This window comes from Bison bison, unplaced genomic scaffold (assembly GCF_000754665.1).
Source record: "Bison bison bison isolate TAMUID 2011002044 unplaced genomic scaffold, Bison_UMD1.0 scf7180017864456, whole genome shotgun sequence".
In the NCBI taxonomy this organism is placed as follows: Eukaryota; Metazoa; Chordata; class Mammalia; order Artiodactyla; family Bovidae; genus Bison; species Bison bison.
In genome coordinates this window covers 27,908,315-27,930,973 of record NW_011495018.1, presented here as the reverse complement: position 1 = coordinate 27,930,973, position 22,659 = coordinate 27,908,315, and the positions used below count along the sequence as shown (strand labels likewise).

The 22,659-nt window shown below is 43.7% G+C and overlaps 1 protein-coding gene across 1 annotated transcript in view; it reads left to right on the top strand.

Moving 5' to 3' along the window:
• Nucleotides 1-22,659, top strand: part of SUFU (suppressor of fused homolog (Drosophila)) — a gene marked incomplete at its 5' end in the record, with an annotated part of 104,783 nt that overhangs the window by 25,310 nt on the left and 56,814 nt on the right. The window contains one exon of the mRNA XM_010859600.1: nt 7,464-7,600. Coding sequence (XP_010857902.1) covers nt 7,464-7,600 — 137 coding nt within the window. The remainder of the gene's footprint in view (nt 1-7,463; nt 7,601-22,659) is intronic.

The following is a 22,659-nucleotide window of genomic DNA, read 5'->3' as shown; positions in this document are numbered from 1 at the left end:
TTACTGTTGACTTAAATGTTCCCATCATTCTTTAAGTACTTACTTACCTTCTGGTACAACAAAAAGTTCCAGGGTCATTTTGTGCTTTCCCAACTCAAACAGCCATTTCTCCAGCAAGCTCTAGTCTTTTTTAATGGCAGATGGTATTTAGAAACCAAGATCTAAGTGCTGCGTGTTATCATTGCTTTTGAGGTGTTACTCAGTGGAGAGAGCTAGGAAATACATCTGTATCACACCCACACCTACATCTTTTATTCCACTATTAAATACCATACCAATACCTCCAATTCCAAAATCATACCTATGAGGCTCTTTCTATCCTTCTGTTTTTACATATTTTTAACTTTGATGTATGTTTACCAGTTTTTTATCATATCGTACAGTGAGAGTAACCTGGCTCTCATTATCCACAATACATTTACACAGAAAGTAGTTTCACAATTACCAACCCATAACACTGCATGCTAACCAGAGTTCAGTATTTGTTTACTGTTCTTTCTGTCTTTAGTCTGAGGACATATGATCAACAAACTGTGTACTTAAAGTAACTTGGGTGACTTTTTCCTCCCTCTTCAGTGTGGTAATATTATTTCAAATACAGTTAAGTTCATTAATTTACATTTGTATTACATTTAACATTTTCCTCCATCCTTGTTTGAGTATGTGAAAGCATTATCATTGATCCAGAAATGATAACCATACAGAAATATATATTCAGAGAAATGTCACACTCATACTTCCCCCACCCTACAGTCCTTTCCACTTGATTCCTACCTACTGCCTGTAGGTAACCAATCTTATATCCTTCCTGTGTTGCTTTTTGCAGAAATGAGCAAATACGGGTACATTTTCCTGTATTCCCTTTTCTCCTTCTCAAAAGGTGGCATGGTATAGTCCTCTTCTGCTGTTTTTACTTAACAATGTCCATTCAGTTTTTAGAGCTCTTCCTCATTCCTTCTTACAGCTGCATTGTACTCTTTGGACCACTCTCCTGTGAACGGGCATTTAGTATTTTGGGATCATAAACTCTTAGATTTTGATATGCTGAGTCAAAAAGTAAACAATATGTGGGAGTTCCCTGGTGATCTAGTGGTTAGGATTCTGGGCATTCATTGCCATTGCTCTGGTTCAGTCCCTGGTCAGGGAACTGAGATTGGGCAAACTGCTGTGGTGAATCCAAAAAAAAAAAGTGAACAATATGTGATTTTGTTAGGTGTTACTCACTTCCCCCCAAAAAACTTGTGCTAATTTGTATTGCCACCAGCAATATATGAAAATACCTCTTTCCTCACAGGCTCATCAATGGAATATAATGTCATACTTCAAGATTTTTGCCACTCTAAGTGATAATGGTATCATCGTTTTTTTAATTTGTATTTGAGTTGCATTTCTTTTACCATGAATGAGATGGACCATCTTGTTGTTTGCTTAAGAGGAATATATCTATAGCTCGGTTTGTGAATTTTTTTACCTTTAGGTCTTTGGGGTTTCCGCCCCCAACTCAGTTTTTAAAACTGCAATAAAATTCACTTACCGTACAGTTCACTCACTTAAAGTATACAGTTTAGTGGTTTTGAATATATTCAAGAGTTATGTAACCATCACCATAAACTAATTTTAGAATTTTTTTTTAATCACCCTCAAAAGAAAGCCCATACCCATTAGCAGTGACTCTGTGTCTTTAGTCTCCCAGCCTGAGGCAATCACTGATTTGCTTTCTGTTCCTGTAGATTTGCCTATTCTTGATATTTTGCATAACATGAATATATATTATAAATTATTGTATCATATAAATGAATTCATACAACATATGGTCTTTCGTAACTTCCTTCTTTAACTTGGTGTAAGTGATACAGTGCTTACAGTGTTTCAGGCAGTTTTGAAATATTTTATCCTCCTAACAACTCTGAAATAGTTACTGTTATCCTCATTTCATAGATGAGGAAGCCGAGGCATGGAGAGATAAAATTTCTTGCCTGAAGTCACACTGCAGTGAAGAAAATGGGCTATGGAGTCAGACCTCAAGTCTGAAGTCCATCACTTGCTTACTGTGTGACTTATAGAATATTACCTAAATTCTCTCAAGTGTCTTTTTCTCATATATTAGTTAAACGAGGATAACAACGGCTGAGTCACAGGGTTGTTGGGGAATTAAATAATACAGCATCAGGAAAGTGCTTAGTGCAAGGCCTCCCACTTAATAGGTATTCAGTTAATTGTAGTGGTTATTTGTAGATAGAGCCAGGTAAAGGCCTGGCTTATTTGGCATGGTTGGCTCTGACTCCCCTAGTGTAGAGATGTATCTGAGATGCCAACTTTCTTTTTTTAAAGATGTAATCCACATAGCATGAAATTCGCCCTTTTAGTATACAGTTCAGTGCTTTTTAGTATATTCACAAGGTTGTACAATCATCACCATTATTTAATTCCAGAACATTCCAGCACTCCAGAAAGAAACGCTATACCCATTAGCAGTCATTCCCCATTCTCTCCTTCCCCAGCCCCTGGCAACCACTAATTGTTCTGTCTCTGTGAATTTGTCTATTCTGGACATTTCATATAAATGGAATCATATGATATGTGGTCTTTTGTATCTGGCTTCATTCACTTGGCATAATGTTTCCAGGGTTTACTCATGTTGTAACAAATAATCAGTACAGCATTCCTTTTTATTGCCAAGTAATATTGCATTGTATGGATATTCTATGTTTTGTTTATCCATTTATATGTCGATGACATTTGGGTTGCTTCCACCTTTTGGTTGTTATGACTAATGCTACTGTGAACATTGGGCTTCCCTGGTGGCTCAGCTGGTAAAGAATCTGCCTGCAATCTGGGAGACCTGGGTTCGATCCCTGGGTTGGGAAGACCCCCTGGAAAAGGGAAAGGCTACCCACTCCAGAATTCTGAAGAATTCCATGGACTGTTTAGTCAATGGGGTCGCAAAGAGTCGAACACGACTGAGCGACTTTCACTTCACTTCACTATGAACATTAGCGTACAAGTTTTTGTGTAAAAACTGTTTTCAGTTCTCTTGGGTATATACCTTGGAGAGGAACAATTGTATCATATGGTATATTTAAATTTTTGAAGAACTGCCACATTGTTTTTTCCAAAACAACTCTGCTGTTTTGTGTTCCAATTTCTCCACATCTTTGTCAACACTTGTTACTGTTCATCTTTTATTTTGGGCATCCTAGAGAGTGTGAAATGGTATCTCATTGTAGTTTTGATTTGAATTTTCCTAGTAACTAATGGTGTTGAACACAAGATACCAGCTTTTAGGTCAGCTTTTTCTGCCTGCCCACATCTTGTATTTATTCTTGGAAGTCTCTCCCAAGTTCCTATTTGTCTTCTGCCTGGAATTCGCAGTCATTTTGGTCTCTCTGAGGCTGATTGGCACCTTCTTAGTCAGGTGCTTTGGGGGGGACCTTTGGGCAGGTTTCAGTGGTTGGGATTTGAGGCACATATTTTTCCTGTTGGCAGCTTCGATGTGACTCTTGAGGCTGGCACAGCCATTGCCTGGGCTCCCCAAACTGCTGAGACAAAGCCAGCCTCTCCCTAGGGTGCCTTAGTAGGCAGGATCAGATGTTCTTGAGCTGGAAGCAATCCTGGGAGGCCATCTCATCCAGCTTTCTACAGCAAGACAGTTAGAGTCCTTCACCCCTCCCTACCAGACTGGGGAGGGGAGGACCTGTAATGCCTTCCTTTAAGAATCTCTGTAGGAAGAAACTCCACTGGGCGCCTTTGCCACCAGCCAGTGTTTTAGCAGCCTCTGTGTTAGTAAGATCCTTCGCTCTGACCCAGATCCCACCTTCTACAGCATGTGCCAGTTTCCTCTCATGCGTTCCTTTCTGAAGAGGATGCGCAAGACAGCCGCTCTCTGCTTTGGCTGGAGAAGCCCTCACGTGAGGAAATGCAGACCAAGCCAGGCCCCTCCAGGGGACATTAAAGACTGAATGACCTTGTCATTCGGCTATTGCCCGGGCAATCTGCTTTGAAGAAGAGGCCTTCTGACAGGCCCCAGGTTGTGTGTTTATCCCGAGGCTAGGCCATTCCAAACTCATGTTTCAGAGTTTAGAGGTTGCGTCCAGCTAGCCTGGTGGGTGGTAATCAAATGCAGGTGGAGACCATCTGGCCTGGACTGTCCCTCCCAGCCAGTCAAGTGAGGGCCGGCCTGCCCACCACAGAGCTGGCCCAGAAAGCAGCCTGTGTGGAGGCAGATGGTGTACACGTGCATTTATGTGCATACACACCCATGTGTGCATGTGTGTGTGCGTGCGTGTGCATGTCCCTCCTTAGAGAGGCGGCACTGCTTGGGTGGATGTGGCTCCTCTCTGTGCATCTGAGGGTTCTCCCCTTTGCACAGTCTGAGGAGCGTGTTTCTCTTAGTCTGTTTCTCAAGTTTTTGCGGTTAGAAATCATGTATTTTTCTTGGCCCAGGATGAAAGCCCGGGAGTAATGGTCTAATACATTTTACAAAGCAACCTCTAATTGGTGGCTGCTTAAAATCTTCCCTTTGCCCTAGTGACCCATCTCCCTTTGCAGGGTTTTGACTCCAAGTCAGTCTTTACCCCGAGTTTTCACACCCCCTCGCAAGCCTACAGCCTCAGCTTGCTTAACTCTTCCCTCAGCCTCTCTGCATAGAATTGCTCCCAGCCAGGACAATTCAGCAGGGAAAGAAAATAGCTTACACTGCATCCTGCCAAGCATCTTCTAGCCTGGTCTCCCAAATTCTAGATGTATACCCCCAAGTGGAATCTGCCTCCCCATTGATACTCAAAGAAAATGGTATCTAATTAAAGATCTAAATGTAAGACCAGAAACTATAAAACTCCTGGAGGAAAGCATAGACAAAACACTCTCTGACATAAATCACAGCAGGATCCTCTATGACCCACCTCCCAGAATAATGGAAATAAAAGCAAAAATAAACAAATGGGACCTAATTAAACTTAAAAGCTTTTGCACAATGAAGGAAACTATAAGCAAGGTAAAAGACAGCCTTCAGAATGGGAGAAAATAATAGCAAACGAAGCAACTTGACAAAGAATTAATCTCAAAAATATACAAGTAGCTCATGCAGCTTAATTCCAGAAAAATAAATGACCCAATCAAAAAATGGGCCAAAGAAATAAACAGACATTTCTCTGAAGAAGACATACAGATGGCTAACAAACACATGAAAAGATGCTCAACATCACTCATTATCAGAGAAATGCAAATCAAAACCACAATGAGGTGCCATCTCACGCCAGTCAGAATGGCTGCTATGAAAAAGTCTACAAACAATAAATGCTGGAGAGGATGTGGAGAAAAGGGAACCCTCTTACACTGTTGGTGGGAATGCAAACTAGTACAGTCACTATGGAGAACAGTGTGGAGATTCCTTAAAAAAACTGGAAATAGAACTGCCTTATGACCCAGCAATCCCACTGCTGGGCATACACATTGAGGAAACTAGAATTGAAAGAGACACACGTACCCCAGTGTTCATCACAGCACTGTTTACAATAGCTAGGATATGGAAGCAACCTAGATGTCCATCGGCAGATGAATGGATAAGAAAGCTGTGGTATATATACACAATGGAGTATTACTCAGCCATTAAAAAGAATAAATTTGAATCAGTTCTAATGAAGTGGATGAAACTGGAGCCTATTATACAGAGTGAAGTAAGTCAGAAAGAAAAACACTAATACAGTATGTTAACGCATATATATGGAATTTAGAAAGATGGTAACGATGACCCTATATCCGAGACAGCAAAAGAGACACAGATGTATAGAACAGTCTTTTGGATTCTATGGGAGAAGGTGCGGGTGGGATGATTTGAGAGAATAGCATTGAAACATGTATATTATCATATGTGAAAAAGATCGCCAGTCCAGGTTCGATGCATGAGACAGGGTGCCCAGGGCTGGTGCACTGGAATGACCCTGAGGGATGGGATAGGGAGGGAGGTAGGAGAGGGGGTTCAGGATGGGGAACACATGTACATCCATGGCTTATTCATGTCAATGTATGGCAAAAACCACTACAATATTGTAAAGTAATTAGCCTCCAATTAAAATAAATAAATTAATTAAAAAAAAAGAAAATGGTATCTAAGTATTCTATGGTATTATAAGGCTTCCTTTTCAGTCCTTTAGACTCTAAAATTTAGAGAAACTTTAAGTTTAGAGAACTTAACTTATCAGAGGTGATCTCACTGCAGCAGATGCAGGTTGGCTGGACCCACCCATGTACACAAGCAGGGCTGGCCTTGGTGTCAGAGCTTCTGAGTCGCTGGAACCTCTTTATGTCCAGTCTCCTGGCCTGGCCCCTTCGAGGCGATGATGATGATGATGGAGGAACGATGTCACGTGGAATCCCAGGGTTGGGCACTGACCACCTCATTCTGGCCTTCAGCATGCTCCTCTCTGACCACCTGTTCTAGTAGCTTGGCTCCAAGAAGGTGTTGGCTGTCATCTTATTTTATAGCTTGAATTTGTCTGCTCAGGAGTTTACATGTGTATAATCATTGTGGCTCATGTTTGTACAGATATAATTACTGAAAATTATATCATGAACGTATTTTAACTTTTAACCCTTTCCGGGCTGGCAGGCCTCCTATAGCTCTCAGCCACCCCTCCCTGGATGTTTCCCTCACCCCAGGAGGTGCCACCACCAACCAGCCTCCTTCTCTAATCTATGTCATTTCCCTCTCTGGCAGAAGCCCATGGACTCCTCTGGAGATTTGGGCTCCTGAGCGTTTCCAAGCAGGCACTGCTCACTTGCCTCATCTCCCTCTGATGTGTGTGACCATCATCACTCTGGGCCACTTGGGGCCAGGAAGGGAGGGCAAACTCGGCTCCCTCCAGGTGCCAGTGATTGGAGAGTGCACACGGGGTGCCAGCGTTCAGAAAGATCAGAGGCCCTCCCAGTATTTGGAGTCTACTTTGAGACCCGTCCTCAAATGCTGAGTTTGGAGGCCAGTCAGCTCAACCCAAGGATTGTCCCCTCGTGGGGCAAAGTGGAGGTGGGAGTGGAGAAAGGTCTCATCCTCCTAGGGCATACAGTAGGACGTATATTCTTAGCAAACCAAGTAGGTGCTTATTAATAGCTTGTAGGAATAAAGAATGTGAATAAGGACAATTTTCAGTATTGGAGCCTCAGTCATACAGAAAGGAATATTTCAGAGCCACAAAATTTGGAACTCGTAATTCAGAGTACCAGCAGGCGAATTCGATTGGCAGGCTGAGGTCATACACGTGTATGGAAGCTGGAGAGCAAGGCTAGAGTTCTGGTTCCTTACCCCCTTTCAGGGTCCTCCCTCCCCTCAAGGCTTGTTCCCTGAGATTCTTCCAACTAGGGGGTTTGGATGCTGAGGCCACCAAGAAAGGAGAACTTTAATTAGGCAACAAAACAGTGTTTTCCCTAAGGTAGTTAAACTAAAAACATTTGCTTTTTATTCCTTCCAGATTCACAGGAACAGATGGACCTAGTGGTTTTGGCTTTGAGTTGACATTTCGTCTGAAGAGAGAAACAGGGGAGTCTGCGCCCCCAACATGGCCAGCAGAGCTAATGCAGGGCTTGGCCAGATATGTGTTCCAGTCAGGTAAGAGCCCCAGAAGCTGGCGGGTGTGGATGTCCTTTCACCATGAGCCTGCTAGGGTTGGGACCTACAGGTATATTTTGATTCCTGTGGAGGGAGCTTTCCTGGGAGTGCTGTGTACCCCATTTGCACCATGAAGGTGGTTTGTTTCCTGGCGTCTCCCAGGTGGAAAGCTATCTCGGCCATGGGAAGGAAGGTTATGTCATATGACCTCCAGCAGTGGGAGTCGCTAACACCCAGAACCTTGGTCGCAGTCTGCTAGCCTTGCGTCTCATTCCCAGAGAGCCAAAGGCCAGCCCTGCGTGGAGCTGACCAGTGCTTTTCCTGTTTGCCCCCTTTCCCACAGTTAGCACGGTCCTTCCTCCCTGGGGCCACACACACACATGTTAATCTTGGCTAAGGGTTAGCAGTAGAGCGTAGGCCAGAGAGAAAGAATGAATTGCCATGAGCTTGCTCCCTCACAATATGAATGAGAAGCTGGAATCAGGCAGGACCTTGACGGTCAGATATATTGTTTGATTCAGATGATTCAGGTGCCCTCTAGGGGATGGTCCAATGCCCCCGGTGCCCCTCTGGAGACCTAATATGGAACCGAGGGGGCTTTGTGCTAGGAGCCTTGGTCACATGCTCTTGACTTAGCTTGCCAGTAGTCCTCCAGTGGGATGATATGTTGGAGTGGAAGTCAGTATTTTTTATGGATGGTTTCATATCATCTGAGTGTTTCTGAGTGGTTAATTAATTGCTCAGAAACTTTCCCATATGACTTCACATTTTGCTTCTTTGGTTTGGTAAGTAGCCTTGAAGTGAAAGCCAGCACGGTTTTATCCAACTCCTGCTCTTTGACCAGCAGAGCAGACCAACATCCAAGCCAGGATGTCTCAAAGTATGGTCCTTGCACCCATGCATCGGAATCATCTGAAGAGCTTGTTTCAAGCACACAGCCCTGGGCCCCAGAGATCTCTGACTCAGAATCTTAGGGGGCTGATGTTCCCAAAAGTTCTGATAGAAGCTAGATTTGGAAAACCATAGGCTTGGCAGCTTCTCTAAGTATAGTCACTTTTTTCCCCCTAGCCTTGAGTAGGCTCTAAATTGGGGGTGCAGTTGACCATCTATGTTGAAGGCCTCTGCCCTCGTTCCAAACCCCTGGCTGTCAGTTGTTGGCTGGATGGCCATCATGTAATGGGACTGATCCTTAATTACCATCTACCATTGTGTGGCCTATGGGATAATTCCCCTTTGGAGGCTAGAGTGGGTCTTCTCTAAGCAAGAGTTCCCAAACCTGGCTGCTCCTGAGATTCTCTGGGATCTCAACATACTTGAGTCCCAAATGCCCCTCTGGGCTCTGATTCAGTTGGTCAGAGGTGCGACTGGAGCATCTGTTTCTTAAGCAGCTTCCTGGGGATTCTAATGCAGTAGTCTGGGATGTCATTTGGACTTTTTTTTTTTTTTTTTTGGACTTTAAAGGACTATTGACAGGAAGAAATGTCATTCACTGGGGCAGGGGAACCGGCTGTTGGAAGCGGACCCGTGTGGTTTGGTGCTGTCCTGGTGTCTTTTAACACTGTGCCAGGAGTCTACTGCCTGAACCCACGGTGTCCCCTTCTCTCCCTTCTTGGGATGCCTGAAACTGATGCTGATAGAGAACTGTCTTTGAGAAAACAGACATTTCTTCAGTCTCTCCCAACTGAGATATTTCAGCTCCTAGAAAATAGACATTTCCTGACATGGAATTTGATCCATTATGGGAAGGAGGGCTCTAAAGACTAGGCAGTCTCTTGCTTGTATAGACAGGTAGCTTCCTGCCCACTGCTTAAGCCAGTGCGTTTATACGTTTGTTTGCACTTAATGTACCTGTTCAGGTGGATCAAGATCAGAGAAATGTAAAACAGGTGTTATGAATCACTGTCAGGTGGAGTCAAGCAGATGAACTTCTGAAATAGTTCTGATGTTATAGTTCTGAAATAATAATGCAAGTGAGGGAGAAAATAGGATTTGATTTGCAAAGGTTCATTTCAACTGCAGAGTAACCATCACAGTGACTGTTTTGCAATACTAATGTAGTCATTGATTCAAGCTCATTTGTCAACAGATGCCAAAATCATTGGATTAAAAAAGATTGTTGGGGTACAAGATGTTCACAGGAACTCAAAGAATCCCTCCACAGATTACTTATTTGCTACAAAGAGGAAAATAATGCCTTTACAATGGTTTGAGTGGCCATCACCTTAACCAAATGACCACATGTAGTGATGCAAAATGGAACAAATGACTACCATGCACCTCCTTACATGATACACTGTGAAGTATGAAACATCACACAGGTAGCACTTTTCCAAAAAATATTTCACCTGAATTGAATCCTGGGTGTATAGTCAGGCAAGTCCAGATTGTAAGATATTTTATAAGACAACTGCCTGGACCCTTCAAAAATGTCAATGCTCTGAAAGGTAAAAGGTCTGGGACTCGCCTAGATCAAAGAAAACATGACGGTTTAAATGTACTTACAGTCCTCAAAAAGGTTATTTTTAGAGCAATTAGAAAAAATATAGACTGTATATTAGATAATAGTACTGTGCAACTGTGAAATTCCTTGGGTGTGATATGGTATTATGTTCTGGTATTATATTATGATAGTGTCCCTGTTCCTAGGAGATAGGAGCCGAATTATTTATGATCAAAATAACATGATGTCTGCAGCTTAACTTTTGAATGATTTGGCAAAACAAAGTGGGCTGGAGGAGAGACAGAAGAGAAAGCAGATGTGGCAAAATGTTAATAACCGGTGAATCTCGGTGAAGAATGTATGGAGGTGAAGGATATATTGTACTCTCCTTCTAACTTTCCTATGGGATTGAAAACTTTGAAAATAAAATGTCGTGGCTGTTTCTTGAGTGTGCGTTGACTGGTGTCGCTCCACAGCATGGTCTGACCCGACAGGCCCTTTCGTGGTGTCTGCAGTGTGACAGCTGTGGTTGGTGTCTGCAGGTCACTTCAGGCATTTCACAGCAGCGACAGGATGACTTCACTCTCCAAAGTATAGTACCTGATTTTCTGATTTTCATAATATGATGGTATTCTTGAATAATAGCTAAAACAAATCTACCTTAGATTTTTCTTGAAACATGGCAGGAAGTAGTAATTATCTAAATAATGGGGAAATGATGAAGAAAAGTATATGGCAACTGATGTAAGAGAGAAGACCACGGCCATGAGCTGAAATCGTTAAGAACAGAGCTAAAATTCATAGTGTGTTCTGTGTGCCAGGCACTATTGTAAGCACTCAGTCAATGTGCAGTAAAGCCCTGTGAGTTAGGCACTGTGTGATAGCAGCTTTTCAGCTGCAGAAAGCAAGACAACACAGAGAGGGGAAGTAGATTGTTCAGAATCACACACCTGGTAAGTCCGAGGGACAATCTGAACCCAGGTGTTGTAGTTCTTACCGCCACTCTATTAACCGTGATTGCTTAGTTGACGTTTGGGCTGCACATGTCTCAGGTCGGACAGTGAGATTTGAGAGTCGTCCACATAGATGATTGCACTTGTATGCGTAGTCTCTAAACTCCAGCGTGCCTTGCTCGGGCATTCTAGAACATTTGGAAAATAGAGGAGGGCCAAAGCCATTTGTAATGTTATCCAAGTACTCTTAAACACATACTTTCATCTTTTAACTTTTTATTCATGAAAATATGTGTATGAAAAGTGCAGCTTGCTGAGAGTTCATACCCCACGTAACCAGCACCCAAACCAAGAAACTTCCTTTGTGCCTCCTCTCAGTCATCTTTTCTTTTCCTTTCCTTCTTTCTTCCTTTCTTCCCTTCCCTCCGTCCCTATCTCCCTCCTTTCCATCCTTCCTGTTTTACTGCATAGTACAGGCTCTCAGCTCCACGTGCCTGAGCTTGTTGGTAAGTTAGGTAGGTAGCTATAGACGAGGTAGCCCCCATTTCTGCTTCTTTCCCTGGCACACTTTGCCACTGGCACATTTCGCCATCTGGCACATTACTACTAGATCAAGGGGGACAGCATAGTATGATGGTACAAGCATGGGCCCTGGGCCCATACTGCCTGCCTTTTATTTCAGCTCTGCCAGTTATTGCCTCCTGACCTTGTGCAACATAACCCATTTGCTCATCTATAAAGCAGAAATAATAATAGTAACTATGCATGAAGTTATTGAGATGATGAAATGAGTTAATACCCTCAAAGCACTTAGAATAGTGCTTCTTTCTCCCCCCGCCCCCGCGCTCTCTCTCTCTCTCTCTCTCTCTCTCTCTATATATATATATATATATAAAACCTCCAATTATTATTATTCGGTCTTCAAAAACTTTATATGAATAAAGAAGGTGGGTACCTTGATCTTTTTTTTTTTTTTTACAGTGTTAATAAAGACCCCATTTTACAGGAAAACCCTGGTTGTCCCATTGCCTGTTTCTGTATCAGATGCCTGCCTTAGCTGATATGGTAACAGTTTTGGTGCCATTATCCTTCTCCCACACCGAAAATCAATAATAATGATACAAATAAAATCACCTCATTTTATATGTATCACATTGTAAAACGAAAAAGCAAATTCAGTTCAACTGTGGCTCCTTGATTTATGTAGTTGGCAGTGCCTGTAAAGTCTTAAGCAAATCAAATCCTATTCTAAATGCACTAGAGCCCATGTACTTTAGTAGAACCTTGTAAGTAAATCCTTCTTTATAAGGTGAAAAATCTTTTTATAGTTTTCTCAGAGCAGGGCACACTTTCCTGATGCTGCGGAGAACCTCCCTTGTTACGTGCAGGCATTGCTCTGCCCTGACTGGTTCCACTGTACAAGGATCACACATATGCTGTTACACAGAACATGTATTTTATGTCTAATGTGTACATAGATAGATCCACGCGTGTACCTAGCAGCATAGTTCTGTGTGATGGTCTTGCCTCACTTGGCTGTCCACCTTAAACTCAGTGACTTACATGAAGCACCCTGCCTATTTGCATGTGAGAACATGTTGAGCAGTATCTAGTAAGTGGAGTGCTTAGACCTGCTTTTCCAGGTCTGAACAGCATCCACAGCATTGCCATCCAGACTTAGAAACAGCATTAGGGCGGTGGGGAGGGCAAAGGAAAGAGACAAGACTCTAGGGGGTGTGATGGGGGGTGGTGGTGCTCTCACCCTGTTGTGGGGCTGCATGGGGCAGTCTCTGAAGCTTGCTCTGAAGAATGACTTAGATGGGTTCCATAACTTAGCCCCGACCTGCTAGAGGGCAGTCATCTTCTGGTTGATTTGCTCAGAGATGGGAAGCTGAGCTGTAGAGAAAAGGAAGTAGAAATGTGAGCAGCCTGGGAAAGATAAGTATCCAGAGAAGGTGAAGAAGTCAAGGTGTGGGGGTGGGGCAGGTCAGTGTTTATTTTAGTCTGGATGGTTCTAGTCATAAACAGATGACAGAAGCCCAACACTAACTACCTGAAATAAGAACAGACTTCATCGGCTCAGGTTACTGGGATGTCCAGGGCTTCAAGCATGGATTTACCTATATGTTCAAAAAGTGTCCTCAGGGCTCCTACTTGTGTGTTGGTTTTGTACTGTAGACTGACTCTGCCCACGTGCCAGGAAAGATGAGCACCACCAACCAGAGTATCCCGTTCTCCCAGTTTGTACCCGGCAGGCAGAAGGCTTTTTTCTTCCAACATCTCTCCATCAGTCCTGGGGAAGGACTCAGATTAGTTTTGTCTAGGTAAATGGGTTCCCCCAGTTAAGGGTGGTCCAGATGGGAGCACCAGGATTTATGTTTAAAGTCTTCCCTGCTCCTCACTTCCAACTACGTGGAGTGGGAGAGAAGTCCTCTAGAGCACAGGGCAGAAAGCACTGGAGAAAACATGCAGGTCTAGCCCTTGGCTGGCAAAGTCAGCTGTCTCACAGGGCTTTAGGGGCATCTAGGACCTCAGACGTGGTGTGCAGTTAGTGGAAGTTAGGTCATTAGAGGATGCAGGTGGAGCGGGCACCTTTTGTTCTTGTATCTGTTGGGATGGTTTTGACTACAAGTAATCGAACACCATGACTAAAATGGCCTAACAATAGTGCCGTTATCTTACATAGTAAGTCATCTGGAGGTGGGGAGTTCCAGGGTTGGTTATTATCTGTTCAGCAATGCTGTTAAGGACCTGAGTTCTTTCTAACTTCCTGCTCTGTCTTCTTCAGTGCTTTGGATTGTCTTTTTAAACTGCGGTTCCCTGATGTTCTAGAGAGAGCTGCTGGAATCCCTACCATCCTGAAATCACACTTGACAGAGTCTACCAGCAGCAAAAAAGACACTTCTGTCCTGTGTCTCTTTTCAAGACCAATCAAAACCTTCACAGAACTGCCCTCATTGCATCTCATTGGCTAGAGTGAGTGAAAGTCGCTCAGTCATGTCCGACTCTTTGCAGCCCCTATACAGTCCATGGAGTTCTCTAGGCCACAATACTGGAGTGGGTAGCCTTTCCCTTCTCCAGGGGATCTTCCCAACCCAGGGATCAAACCCAGGTCTCCTGCATTGCAGGTGGATTCTTTACCAGCTGAGCCACAAGGGAAGCCCCAGAATAGTGGAGTGGGTAGCCTATCCCTTCTCCAGCAGATCTTCCCGACCCAGGAATTGAACCTTGGTCTCCTGCATTGCAGGCGAATTCTTTACCAACTGAGCTATCAGGCAAGCCCCTCATTGGCTAGAGTTGTCAGGAAAGTGAGACAACCCTGTTGACTTACTGATCAATATCCACCTTCTAGGGCTGGGCCAGGGAATGCACCCTGGTTCCCTGAAAGTCATAGCCAAGGAAAGGCAGAGGAGGAAAATTGGGGTTCTCTTAGTAAGAAGATGAGTGGCCAGCAGATGGGCAAAGGAGTTTTCTGTCCCCTTACCCAAGTGGTACCTGGGGTCAGAGGATCCTTGTATATTGATCAGGATGCCAGGCCAGTATTAAAGTGTCATGTGGAAAGAGAATGTGACCGGGTAGCTGCTGTTGTTTCACCTGCTACACAGATTTAGAACAAAATCCAGTCACCATCATGAACCAGAAAGTTCTGCAGTAACTTTACCAGTAGACACTTCAACTTCTTTCCCTCTTACTTTACAGCCAGTTCCTCTTACTTCCCCATTCCCTTTTATTTTTGTGATCAGTTCATTGTTTCTTCTCAGATTGCCAGTGATTGCTCCCCTGCCGCCCCCGCCCACCACCCTCTGGGTTTCATTAGAAAGAAACCATTCCCCAACTCAGCAGGGCTTGATTTCTGAACTGCACTTTAGAATTCTGCTGGAAAGGCTGTCTGTTCTCAGTTCTGCCATTGGTAGACTTTAACCACAAATTCCAAGGCAATTTCACTTGAGTTTTAGGAGAAACGTGGCCCTCCAACCTTGTAACTGACACTGGAAATTCAAGTGCCTTTGCTTGCTGCTGTTTAATGGCAACCTCATGACATGGGCTAAGTCGGCTCACTTTGTGATTCAGGCCCAAGCAGGGAGATGGGGGTGGGGGTGGGTGGCATCGACTGAGCATCCTGAGTTCTGTGGTATGGACAGACTAATGCCAACAAGAGATTTTTTTTTACTTTACATTTTTTCCTTTTCCCATTTATTAAAGAAATACTTGCTCATTATAAACCTGAAACATAGAATTATGTGACAGAGTGAAGTCCTTTGTAATTCATTCCCGCACTGAGAAAATGTTGGTGTTCTATTTTTTAATTTTCCTTTTTTCTGTGATAATTTCTTTTTTAAAAAAATTTTTGAATTGGAGGAAAATTGCTTTACAATGTTGTGTTGGTATATGTCATACAACAATGCAGATCAGCTGTAATTATATTAATATATATATCACCTCTGATTTTCTTTTCAATGCATGTATCTAGAAAGAATTGTCATTATGTTATAAAAATAGACCATGTTTTTCATAATGTTTTTCAACTTGCTTTTTTTTTTAACTTCATATCTTTTGGATATCTTTCCATGTCAGTATATTTTTTCTAACTGTATACTTTTTTAAATTATCTAGATACACTGTACTTTAACCATTTTCCTAGTGTTGAGCATTTGGGTGATTTCTAGTTTTTCCCTACCACAAACTTGCAGTGTGCATCCTTGTCTATTTGTGTCTTTGTACTCTTGCCTAAGTATTTCTGTGGGATAAATTCCTAGAAGTTGGATTGCTAGGTTAAGGGAAATGAACATTTTATATGGTAACCGCCATTGCAGATGAATGATTATATTATTTAAGAATACTCCTGTGATCATCCATAAATGTTATAATTGTTTTCAACAAACAACAGAATGATTGTTACATAAAATTACTTTCATAGCAACATTGTACTCTTCTGAGTCCTTGAGAATGGTCCCCTTCCTTAGGTTATTTGGCCTGAGGAGGCTTGTTAATACATGTTGAACGGCATGCGTTTGGGGTTAGGAAACATGCAGGCTCTTATGTGGTTCTTAAACAGTTTAGATTTAGCCCGGGAACCCATCCATCATGCTTCCTGTCTCTGAAGCTGGAAGTGGTGAGGGACACAGCCTGCTGCCTGAAGTCAGAGACTTTTCCAGGTATTGACAGTGGGTCAAGTTTTATTAAAGAATCCCAGTGAATTATGGAATTTTCTCAAGTTTTGCTTCTTCCTACCTTTCCTAAAGTTAAAAATACTCATGCAGTTAGTCTTTTCCTGTTGGGATCTTTTTTTCCCCCTCTAATAGTTAAAAGTAAGTAAATAAAATAATAACTGTTGAGCACCAAGCTATCCTAGGCACTTGCATTCTCTTACTTAAGCTCTGCAGTAGGTGGCTTGATGAGGAAGATGCTGATATTGCCACTTTTCACATAAGGAAATGGGCTCAGAAGGGAGGTGGGCCTTGGAGAATTTCCCGCAGCTTGTGAGTGGCAGGGGCTAGTCTCCAGGGCCACCCTTACCAGCACTGGTTTGCATACTCTGGCCTTTGAGCCTCCAAGGATCCATTTTAAATGACTAGAGGCCTTGGGAGAAAGGAGCACTTTTTCTTTGGTTGTGTTTTTTATTGAAGTACCTGTTCCATGCCAAGGATGCTGTCAGATGCTGGGTAAGCCACGTGGAACAGACAGATAGGATCCCTTCCCTCAGGCAGTGGAGAGAGACACCGAAAACACAGGCCAGTAAATACTGGATTCCGTAAGATGGCAGAACAGAAAAGCTCAGGTGCCCCAGGAGAATAAGGTGGCGGGCTCCCTTCAGGTTGTGGAGTCAGGCAAGGACAGGACTGAAGGCAAAGAATGAGGATAAGAAGTTTTTTGGCAGAGGGACCTGCATGTGTAGGCCCTGGAGGAGAGAAAGAGGTTGAAGAATATGAGGAACTGAAGGGAGGGAGAGGAAGGGGCTCAGGAAAAGCTGGAGGCTTGGCAGGCTTGGAAAAGTGCTGGGTTTTGTACTTGCACTTGGACTCAAAGTCACGATCAAGAGTCTGGTTTTGATTCTAAGGGCAGTGGAGAGCTACAAAAGCATTTCGAGGAAGAAGGGGAAATGACCGGTTTGGGGAGTGAAAACAGTTTTTAAAAAAGGAGTTAAGATGCGTTTGAAACTGAGGTGTTCTGAGGTGTCCTGCCTGCATTATTAGAATGGCTCTTCCCTAGGAGGTGCTGGGGCCACTGCAGTCCTTGGAGCACAGCATCAGAGTCATGGCTGCTTCTCAGCCCAGCCTTTCTAACCCTTGGGACCTTCCTGCAGTCCAATCCTGCCGCCAGTCAGCCTCTGCTAAGGCTCTTCAGCTTGGAGGGGAACCCCTCCTCTCTCTGGGGATTGTCAGCAGCCTCGGCATCCTGTGCCCGGTAGCACACCACAGGGCTTTCTTTCCAGATCCGAGAAGTGGACCGGGTTTTGCTTCCTCATCCCTGCTCTGCAGTTGAGTGAAAGAAGTCAGGAAGATTGAGTGAGGCGGTTAGAGCATGTCCCCAGGTGTGAGATGTTGCTAGGCTGCAGTTCAGTTTCTCATCAGCCGCTTACCTGGCTGGCTTCTCTCTAAATATCCCAAGTGTATTAGATCTTAATATCTTTGCTTCAAGTAAAGTTTTCTGAAAGGAGATGTTCCATCATTACCAATGAGAGCTGTCGAGTTCTCGCGTTTCCTGGTTCCATTGCCCTAGTAAGTTAACTGAAGCCAAATGGAGCTGCCTGGTTATATTAATATCATTTTTCTTCCTCATACTCTTTTTGATTTTCCTGACGATTTCTTTTCCTCAGCCTGATTTATCCTCTTTTCTGGTTGCTGTGGATCTGTAAAATATTTTCCCTTTCATCTGTTAGTAATACTGATCAACTATAAGGCAAAACAATTCCTGGTTTCTCTGCACTTTTCCAAGATCTTAAGATTGGTGATTGAAAGATTGTGTTTCTACTCCACTGAAATAAAACAGTCAACTCCTCAGAAATGATCTTATGGCCTAAAATTTAAGTGGTTTGCATGTAAATTGTAATTTATTCAGTATTTAAATTTAAGTGTTTTTAGGGGAGACTTAAATCCTAGAAACAAAAGTTGGCAACATATGGCCTTTATGTGGAATCCTGATGGACATCTGACTTTGTACATAAAATGTAACTGGAACACAGACATGCCTATTACGTATTATCTACAGCTTCTTTTGTGCTGCAGCAGAACTGAGTAGCTGTGACAGGGACTATATGGCCCTCAAAGCCTAAAATATTTGATATCTGGCCTTTCACTGAAAAAGTCTGCCAACCTCTGTCTGAGAGTGTTTTCCACTGCTGAATAACCACCCAAGCCGAGTGGTAGCCATCCTTCCATCTCTGTGATAGATTCAGAGGTCCTGGGAAACACCTCGCCTTAGCTGGGGCCTGTGCCTCTGCCCAACACAGAGGGATCACAGTACCAAGACGTTTGTTGGGGGAGGAGGAATTTGACGCAAACTCCTTTCTCTTCTGTGGGTCGTATCTTACTCGGAGAACTGCGTGAAATGAGCTTCTTTTCAGAAAGGAATTCTTTGATACAAGCATTAAGCTAGGCTATTCACCCTGAGATTAGCGCTCTCTTCTGTGGCCCCCCATGGAGTCTTAATTGGTTGGCTCTTCCAGCAGAATGTGGCTCCTTTGTCTCTAGCACCTGCATTTCAGGAGTGCTCCCTGAAGGGGGCAGTGAAGGCCTCTGGCAAGTAGAACAGAGCAGCTGGTACATTCGGAGCAGACCCAACACCTTGACAGTAGATAGAGCCCTTTGCTAACTTGAAATGGCTCATCACTGAGTGTTCAGTGAAAGGAGGAGAGCACGGGTAGGGGCAGGAGCGCAAGAAGCAGGCTGCCGGTTTGGCGATGTGGGACCTGTGACACCTGGGGTCAAAACTGAACATCGCCGAGACTTGGTTACTTAATCTGTGAAATGGGGTAATCAGGATATCTATAATATGGGCTTCCGTGGTAGCTCAGTTGGTAAAGAATCCGCCTGCAACACAGGAGACCCTGGTTCGATTCCTGCATTGGGAATATCTGCTGGAGAAGAGATAGGCTACCTACTCCAGTATTCTTGGGCTTCTGCAGTGGCTTAGCTGGTAAAGAATCCGTCTGCAATGTGGGACACCTGGGTTCTATCCCTGGGTTGGGAAGATCCCTTGGAGAAGGGAAACGCTAGCCTCTCCGGTATTCTGGCCTGGACAATTCCATGGACTGTATAGTCCATGGGGTTGCAAAGAGTCAGACACCTGAGCGACCGTCACTTTATAGTATAGTCAGTGTCCCTAGTACAGCACATGGAAGCAATTGATATTATTTATGTGGTCATTTAAGAACCATGTTGAAAAAAATAAAGCATATTGTTGGGGGGAAAGGTAATAAGCTTAAAAGAACAAAAATGGTGCACCTTACAACTCTACAGAGTTGGGTCCTAATCTTATGAATATATATACATCTACAAAAATGCCTGGAAGAGGTGCATGAAGATACTCACAGAGGCCATCCCAAGGTGATAGGGTTATGAGTTATTGAGATTTTCCTTTTGGAACCTTCCACTGTGATAGAATTTTTTGCAAAGAGCATGGATTTTATTATCAGAATAGAAAAACCAAAAGGACACCTGTGACTAAGTTTTTCACAGAACTTCCCAGGGGACAGGATGGTGAGCCCCGAGAAGCAGTCCCAGGCCAGTGCTACAGGACAGTCACCACCTCGGGGTGTGCCCCCTGCTGTGGTTACTGGAACAGCTCTGAATGCCACGCAAGGATGGGCCAGTGCAAGGGGTTCTGCTTTCTTGTCCAGTCTCTTCACAGCTCTTTCAGTGGGAAAAAGTGACTCGTAAGCCAGATTTAGTTCTGCTCTGGCCTCTCTAGCATTGGGTCTCCACAGCCAGGCCTGTCTTCTTGCTTTTCAGAGCAGACATGGTGACAGGCTTGTTGTTTGGTTTCTCTCCAGGACTCAGAGGCCAGGCAACTAGCCTGCTCTTCCCCACGGAGCTCTGATGAGGTTCCAGCAGCATTTCTGACCCTTACAGAGCCCTTCTCCAGGAATATGACAGTTGAAACTAGAACCAGAGGATGAAAAGAGAAAGGAGCTGGAATACTTTTCAAGAGGGGCCTGGGGCAGGCCCAGGCCATACTGGGTGGTTGTACCGTACTGTCACGGGGCCTCCAAAGTAGCCACTGGGTAGCCATCCGCGGCCTTGTGTGGCTTGGCCCAGTGGAAGCTGAAGCCATGGGCACTGCACTGGCATGGAGTGTGTGTCTCTGGGACAGGCTGCAGCCCTGTCTGTGCTTTCCTGAGCCCTGGGCCCAGCTCTAACAGTCCCTCTTGGATTTGAAAATTTAGGAAGAATAGGACACGTATTGACTTCCTGGGCCAACTGGGCATGTCTGGGTCCCCACCTGGACTGCCAGCCTGGTGACCTGAGCTCGAGAAGCCTTTGTCCTATGCCTCTGTGTACTGGGCCACTTAGATCACATGTACATTGTGATCCATCTTGGCTGATGCACTGTTATTCCGCCAAACAAAAATAACTTTATGTGACTAGATGTGTGGGTTTTTTCACACCGAGTAATTCTCCAGTTTTCTGCAGACATCAATTAGGTGTCCTGCAATTCTGTTCAGTTCTGACATTTAAAACATTTTTTTAAACATCTGATTGGTTTTATTCAATGTTTCATGAATTTGGGAGCATCCCCCCGGTAAACAGAGGTGTGCTCCCAGTTCTGACACTGTTTGCCTGGAGTTAGCATCAAGTCCCACAAGTAAGGGTGCAGTCCCAGAAGATTGCTCCCACTTCAGACATCAGCCCCAGGTTGTCAAATGTCCTTCTGACCAACCATCTATAAACTGGGGTTCCCATGACCCCTTCTTAGGGTTTGATAACTTGCTAGAACAGCTCACAGAATTCAGATTACTGATTCATCATTACAGGATACAACTTAGTTGCAGCATTATTTATAATAGCCAAGACATGGAAGCAACCTAAGGGTCTATCACCAGATGAATTGATGAAGAAGGTGTGGCATGCATATATATGTGTATATATATATATGTACACACACAGTGGAATATTATTATTCACCCATAAAAAATGAAGACATTCTACTATTTGCAGTAACATGGGTGAACCTTGAAGATACTATGGTAAGTGAAATAAATCAGATAGTGAAAAAGCCACTACTCATATATCTCACTTATATGTGGAACTGACCCCCTCTCCTCCCAAAAAACACTCATAGAGAATAGATTGATAGTTGCCAGAAGCAGAGGAGTGGAGAGTGGGGGAAATGGATGTAGGCGGTCAAAAGGTACAAGCTTCCAACTACAAAATAAATGTCATGGGGATATAATGTACAACATGGTTAACATAGTTAATAATACTGTAGTGTATATTTGAAAATTGCTGAGAGTATATCTTAAAAGTTCTCATCACAAGAAGACTAATTACTATGTTTGGTGAGGAATGTTAAGTTAACTAGACTTATGGTGATCCTTTTGTAATATATACACATATTGAACCATTATGTTTTATACCTGAACCGAATACAATGTTATATGTCAATTATATCTCAATAAAAAGAAAGGAAAAAGGCTACTACTCAGCAACAACCAGCTGGGAGAGAGGCAGGGGTCGTGGCTTGCAGGAAAGGGTGCAGAACTTCCCTACCTTCTTCAGGTGTGCCATGCTCCCAGCACATGCTCACCCACCCAGAAGGCCTCTGAACCTCATACTTTAGGGATCTTTATCAAGGCTTTATCACATAGACAAGACCATTTATTAACTCAATCTCCAGAGCCTCTCCCCTCCCTGGAGGAGAGGGGATGGGGACGAGGCTGAACATTCCAAGCTTCTAACCGTGGCTCAGTCCTTTTAGAGACCAGCCCCCACCCTGCAGCCATCCTGGAGCTCAGCATTAGCATGCTTCTAGCACCTTTATCACTTAAGAAAATGACAAAGGTTTAAAGAGCTCGAAATAAGAGCCAGGGAGAAAAACCAAAATATATGTTTCTTATATTGCAGCATCACAAATAGTAAGATAACAGACCCTGACGGTATAAACAGACCCTTCTTGATGAACTTTCAGTTTCCAGCTTTCCCTCACTTTAGACAATACTCTAAGGAACATTTTTATGTATATCTTGGCGACTGTGTTCAATTATTTCAGAATAAATTTCTTTTTTTGGCATAGGTAAGTGTTTGTGTTTTGTTTTGTTTTTTTTTTTCTGGCTAATGTACGTATTCCTCTGGTGTTTGCCATGGAAAAGACCCACCTAATCTTTAGGCTACAAGGAAATCATTCACTCATACGGAACTCACTTAAGTGTTCTCTGGGTTTTTTAAACCTTGCATTTTTAGCTTCTGTGGTGACTCTGACCTCACCTCCTTCTTTGTGGGTCATTCCTTATACATGCTTCTAGAGGCAAGACAGCGGAGAAGACAATGGCACCCCACTCCAGTACTCTTGCCTGGAAAATCCCATGGATGGAGGAGCCTGGTGGGCTGCAGTCCATGGGGTCTCGAAGAGTCAGACACGACTGAACGACTTCACTTTCACTTTTCACTTTCATGCATTGGAGAAGGAAATGGCAACTCACTCCAGTGTTCTTGCCTGGAGAATCCCAG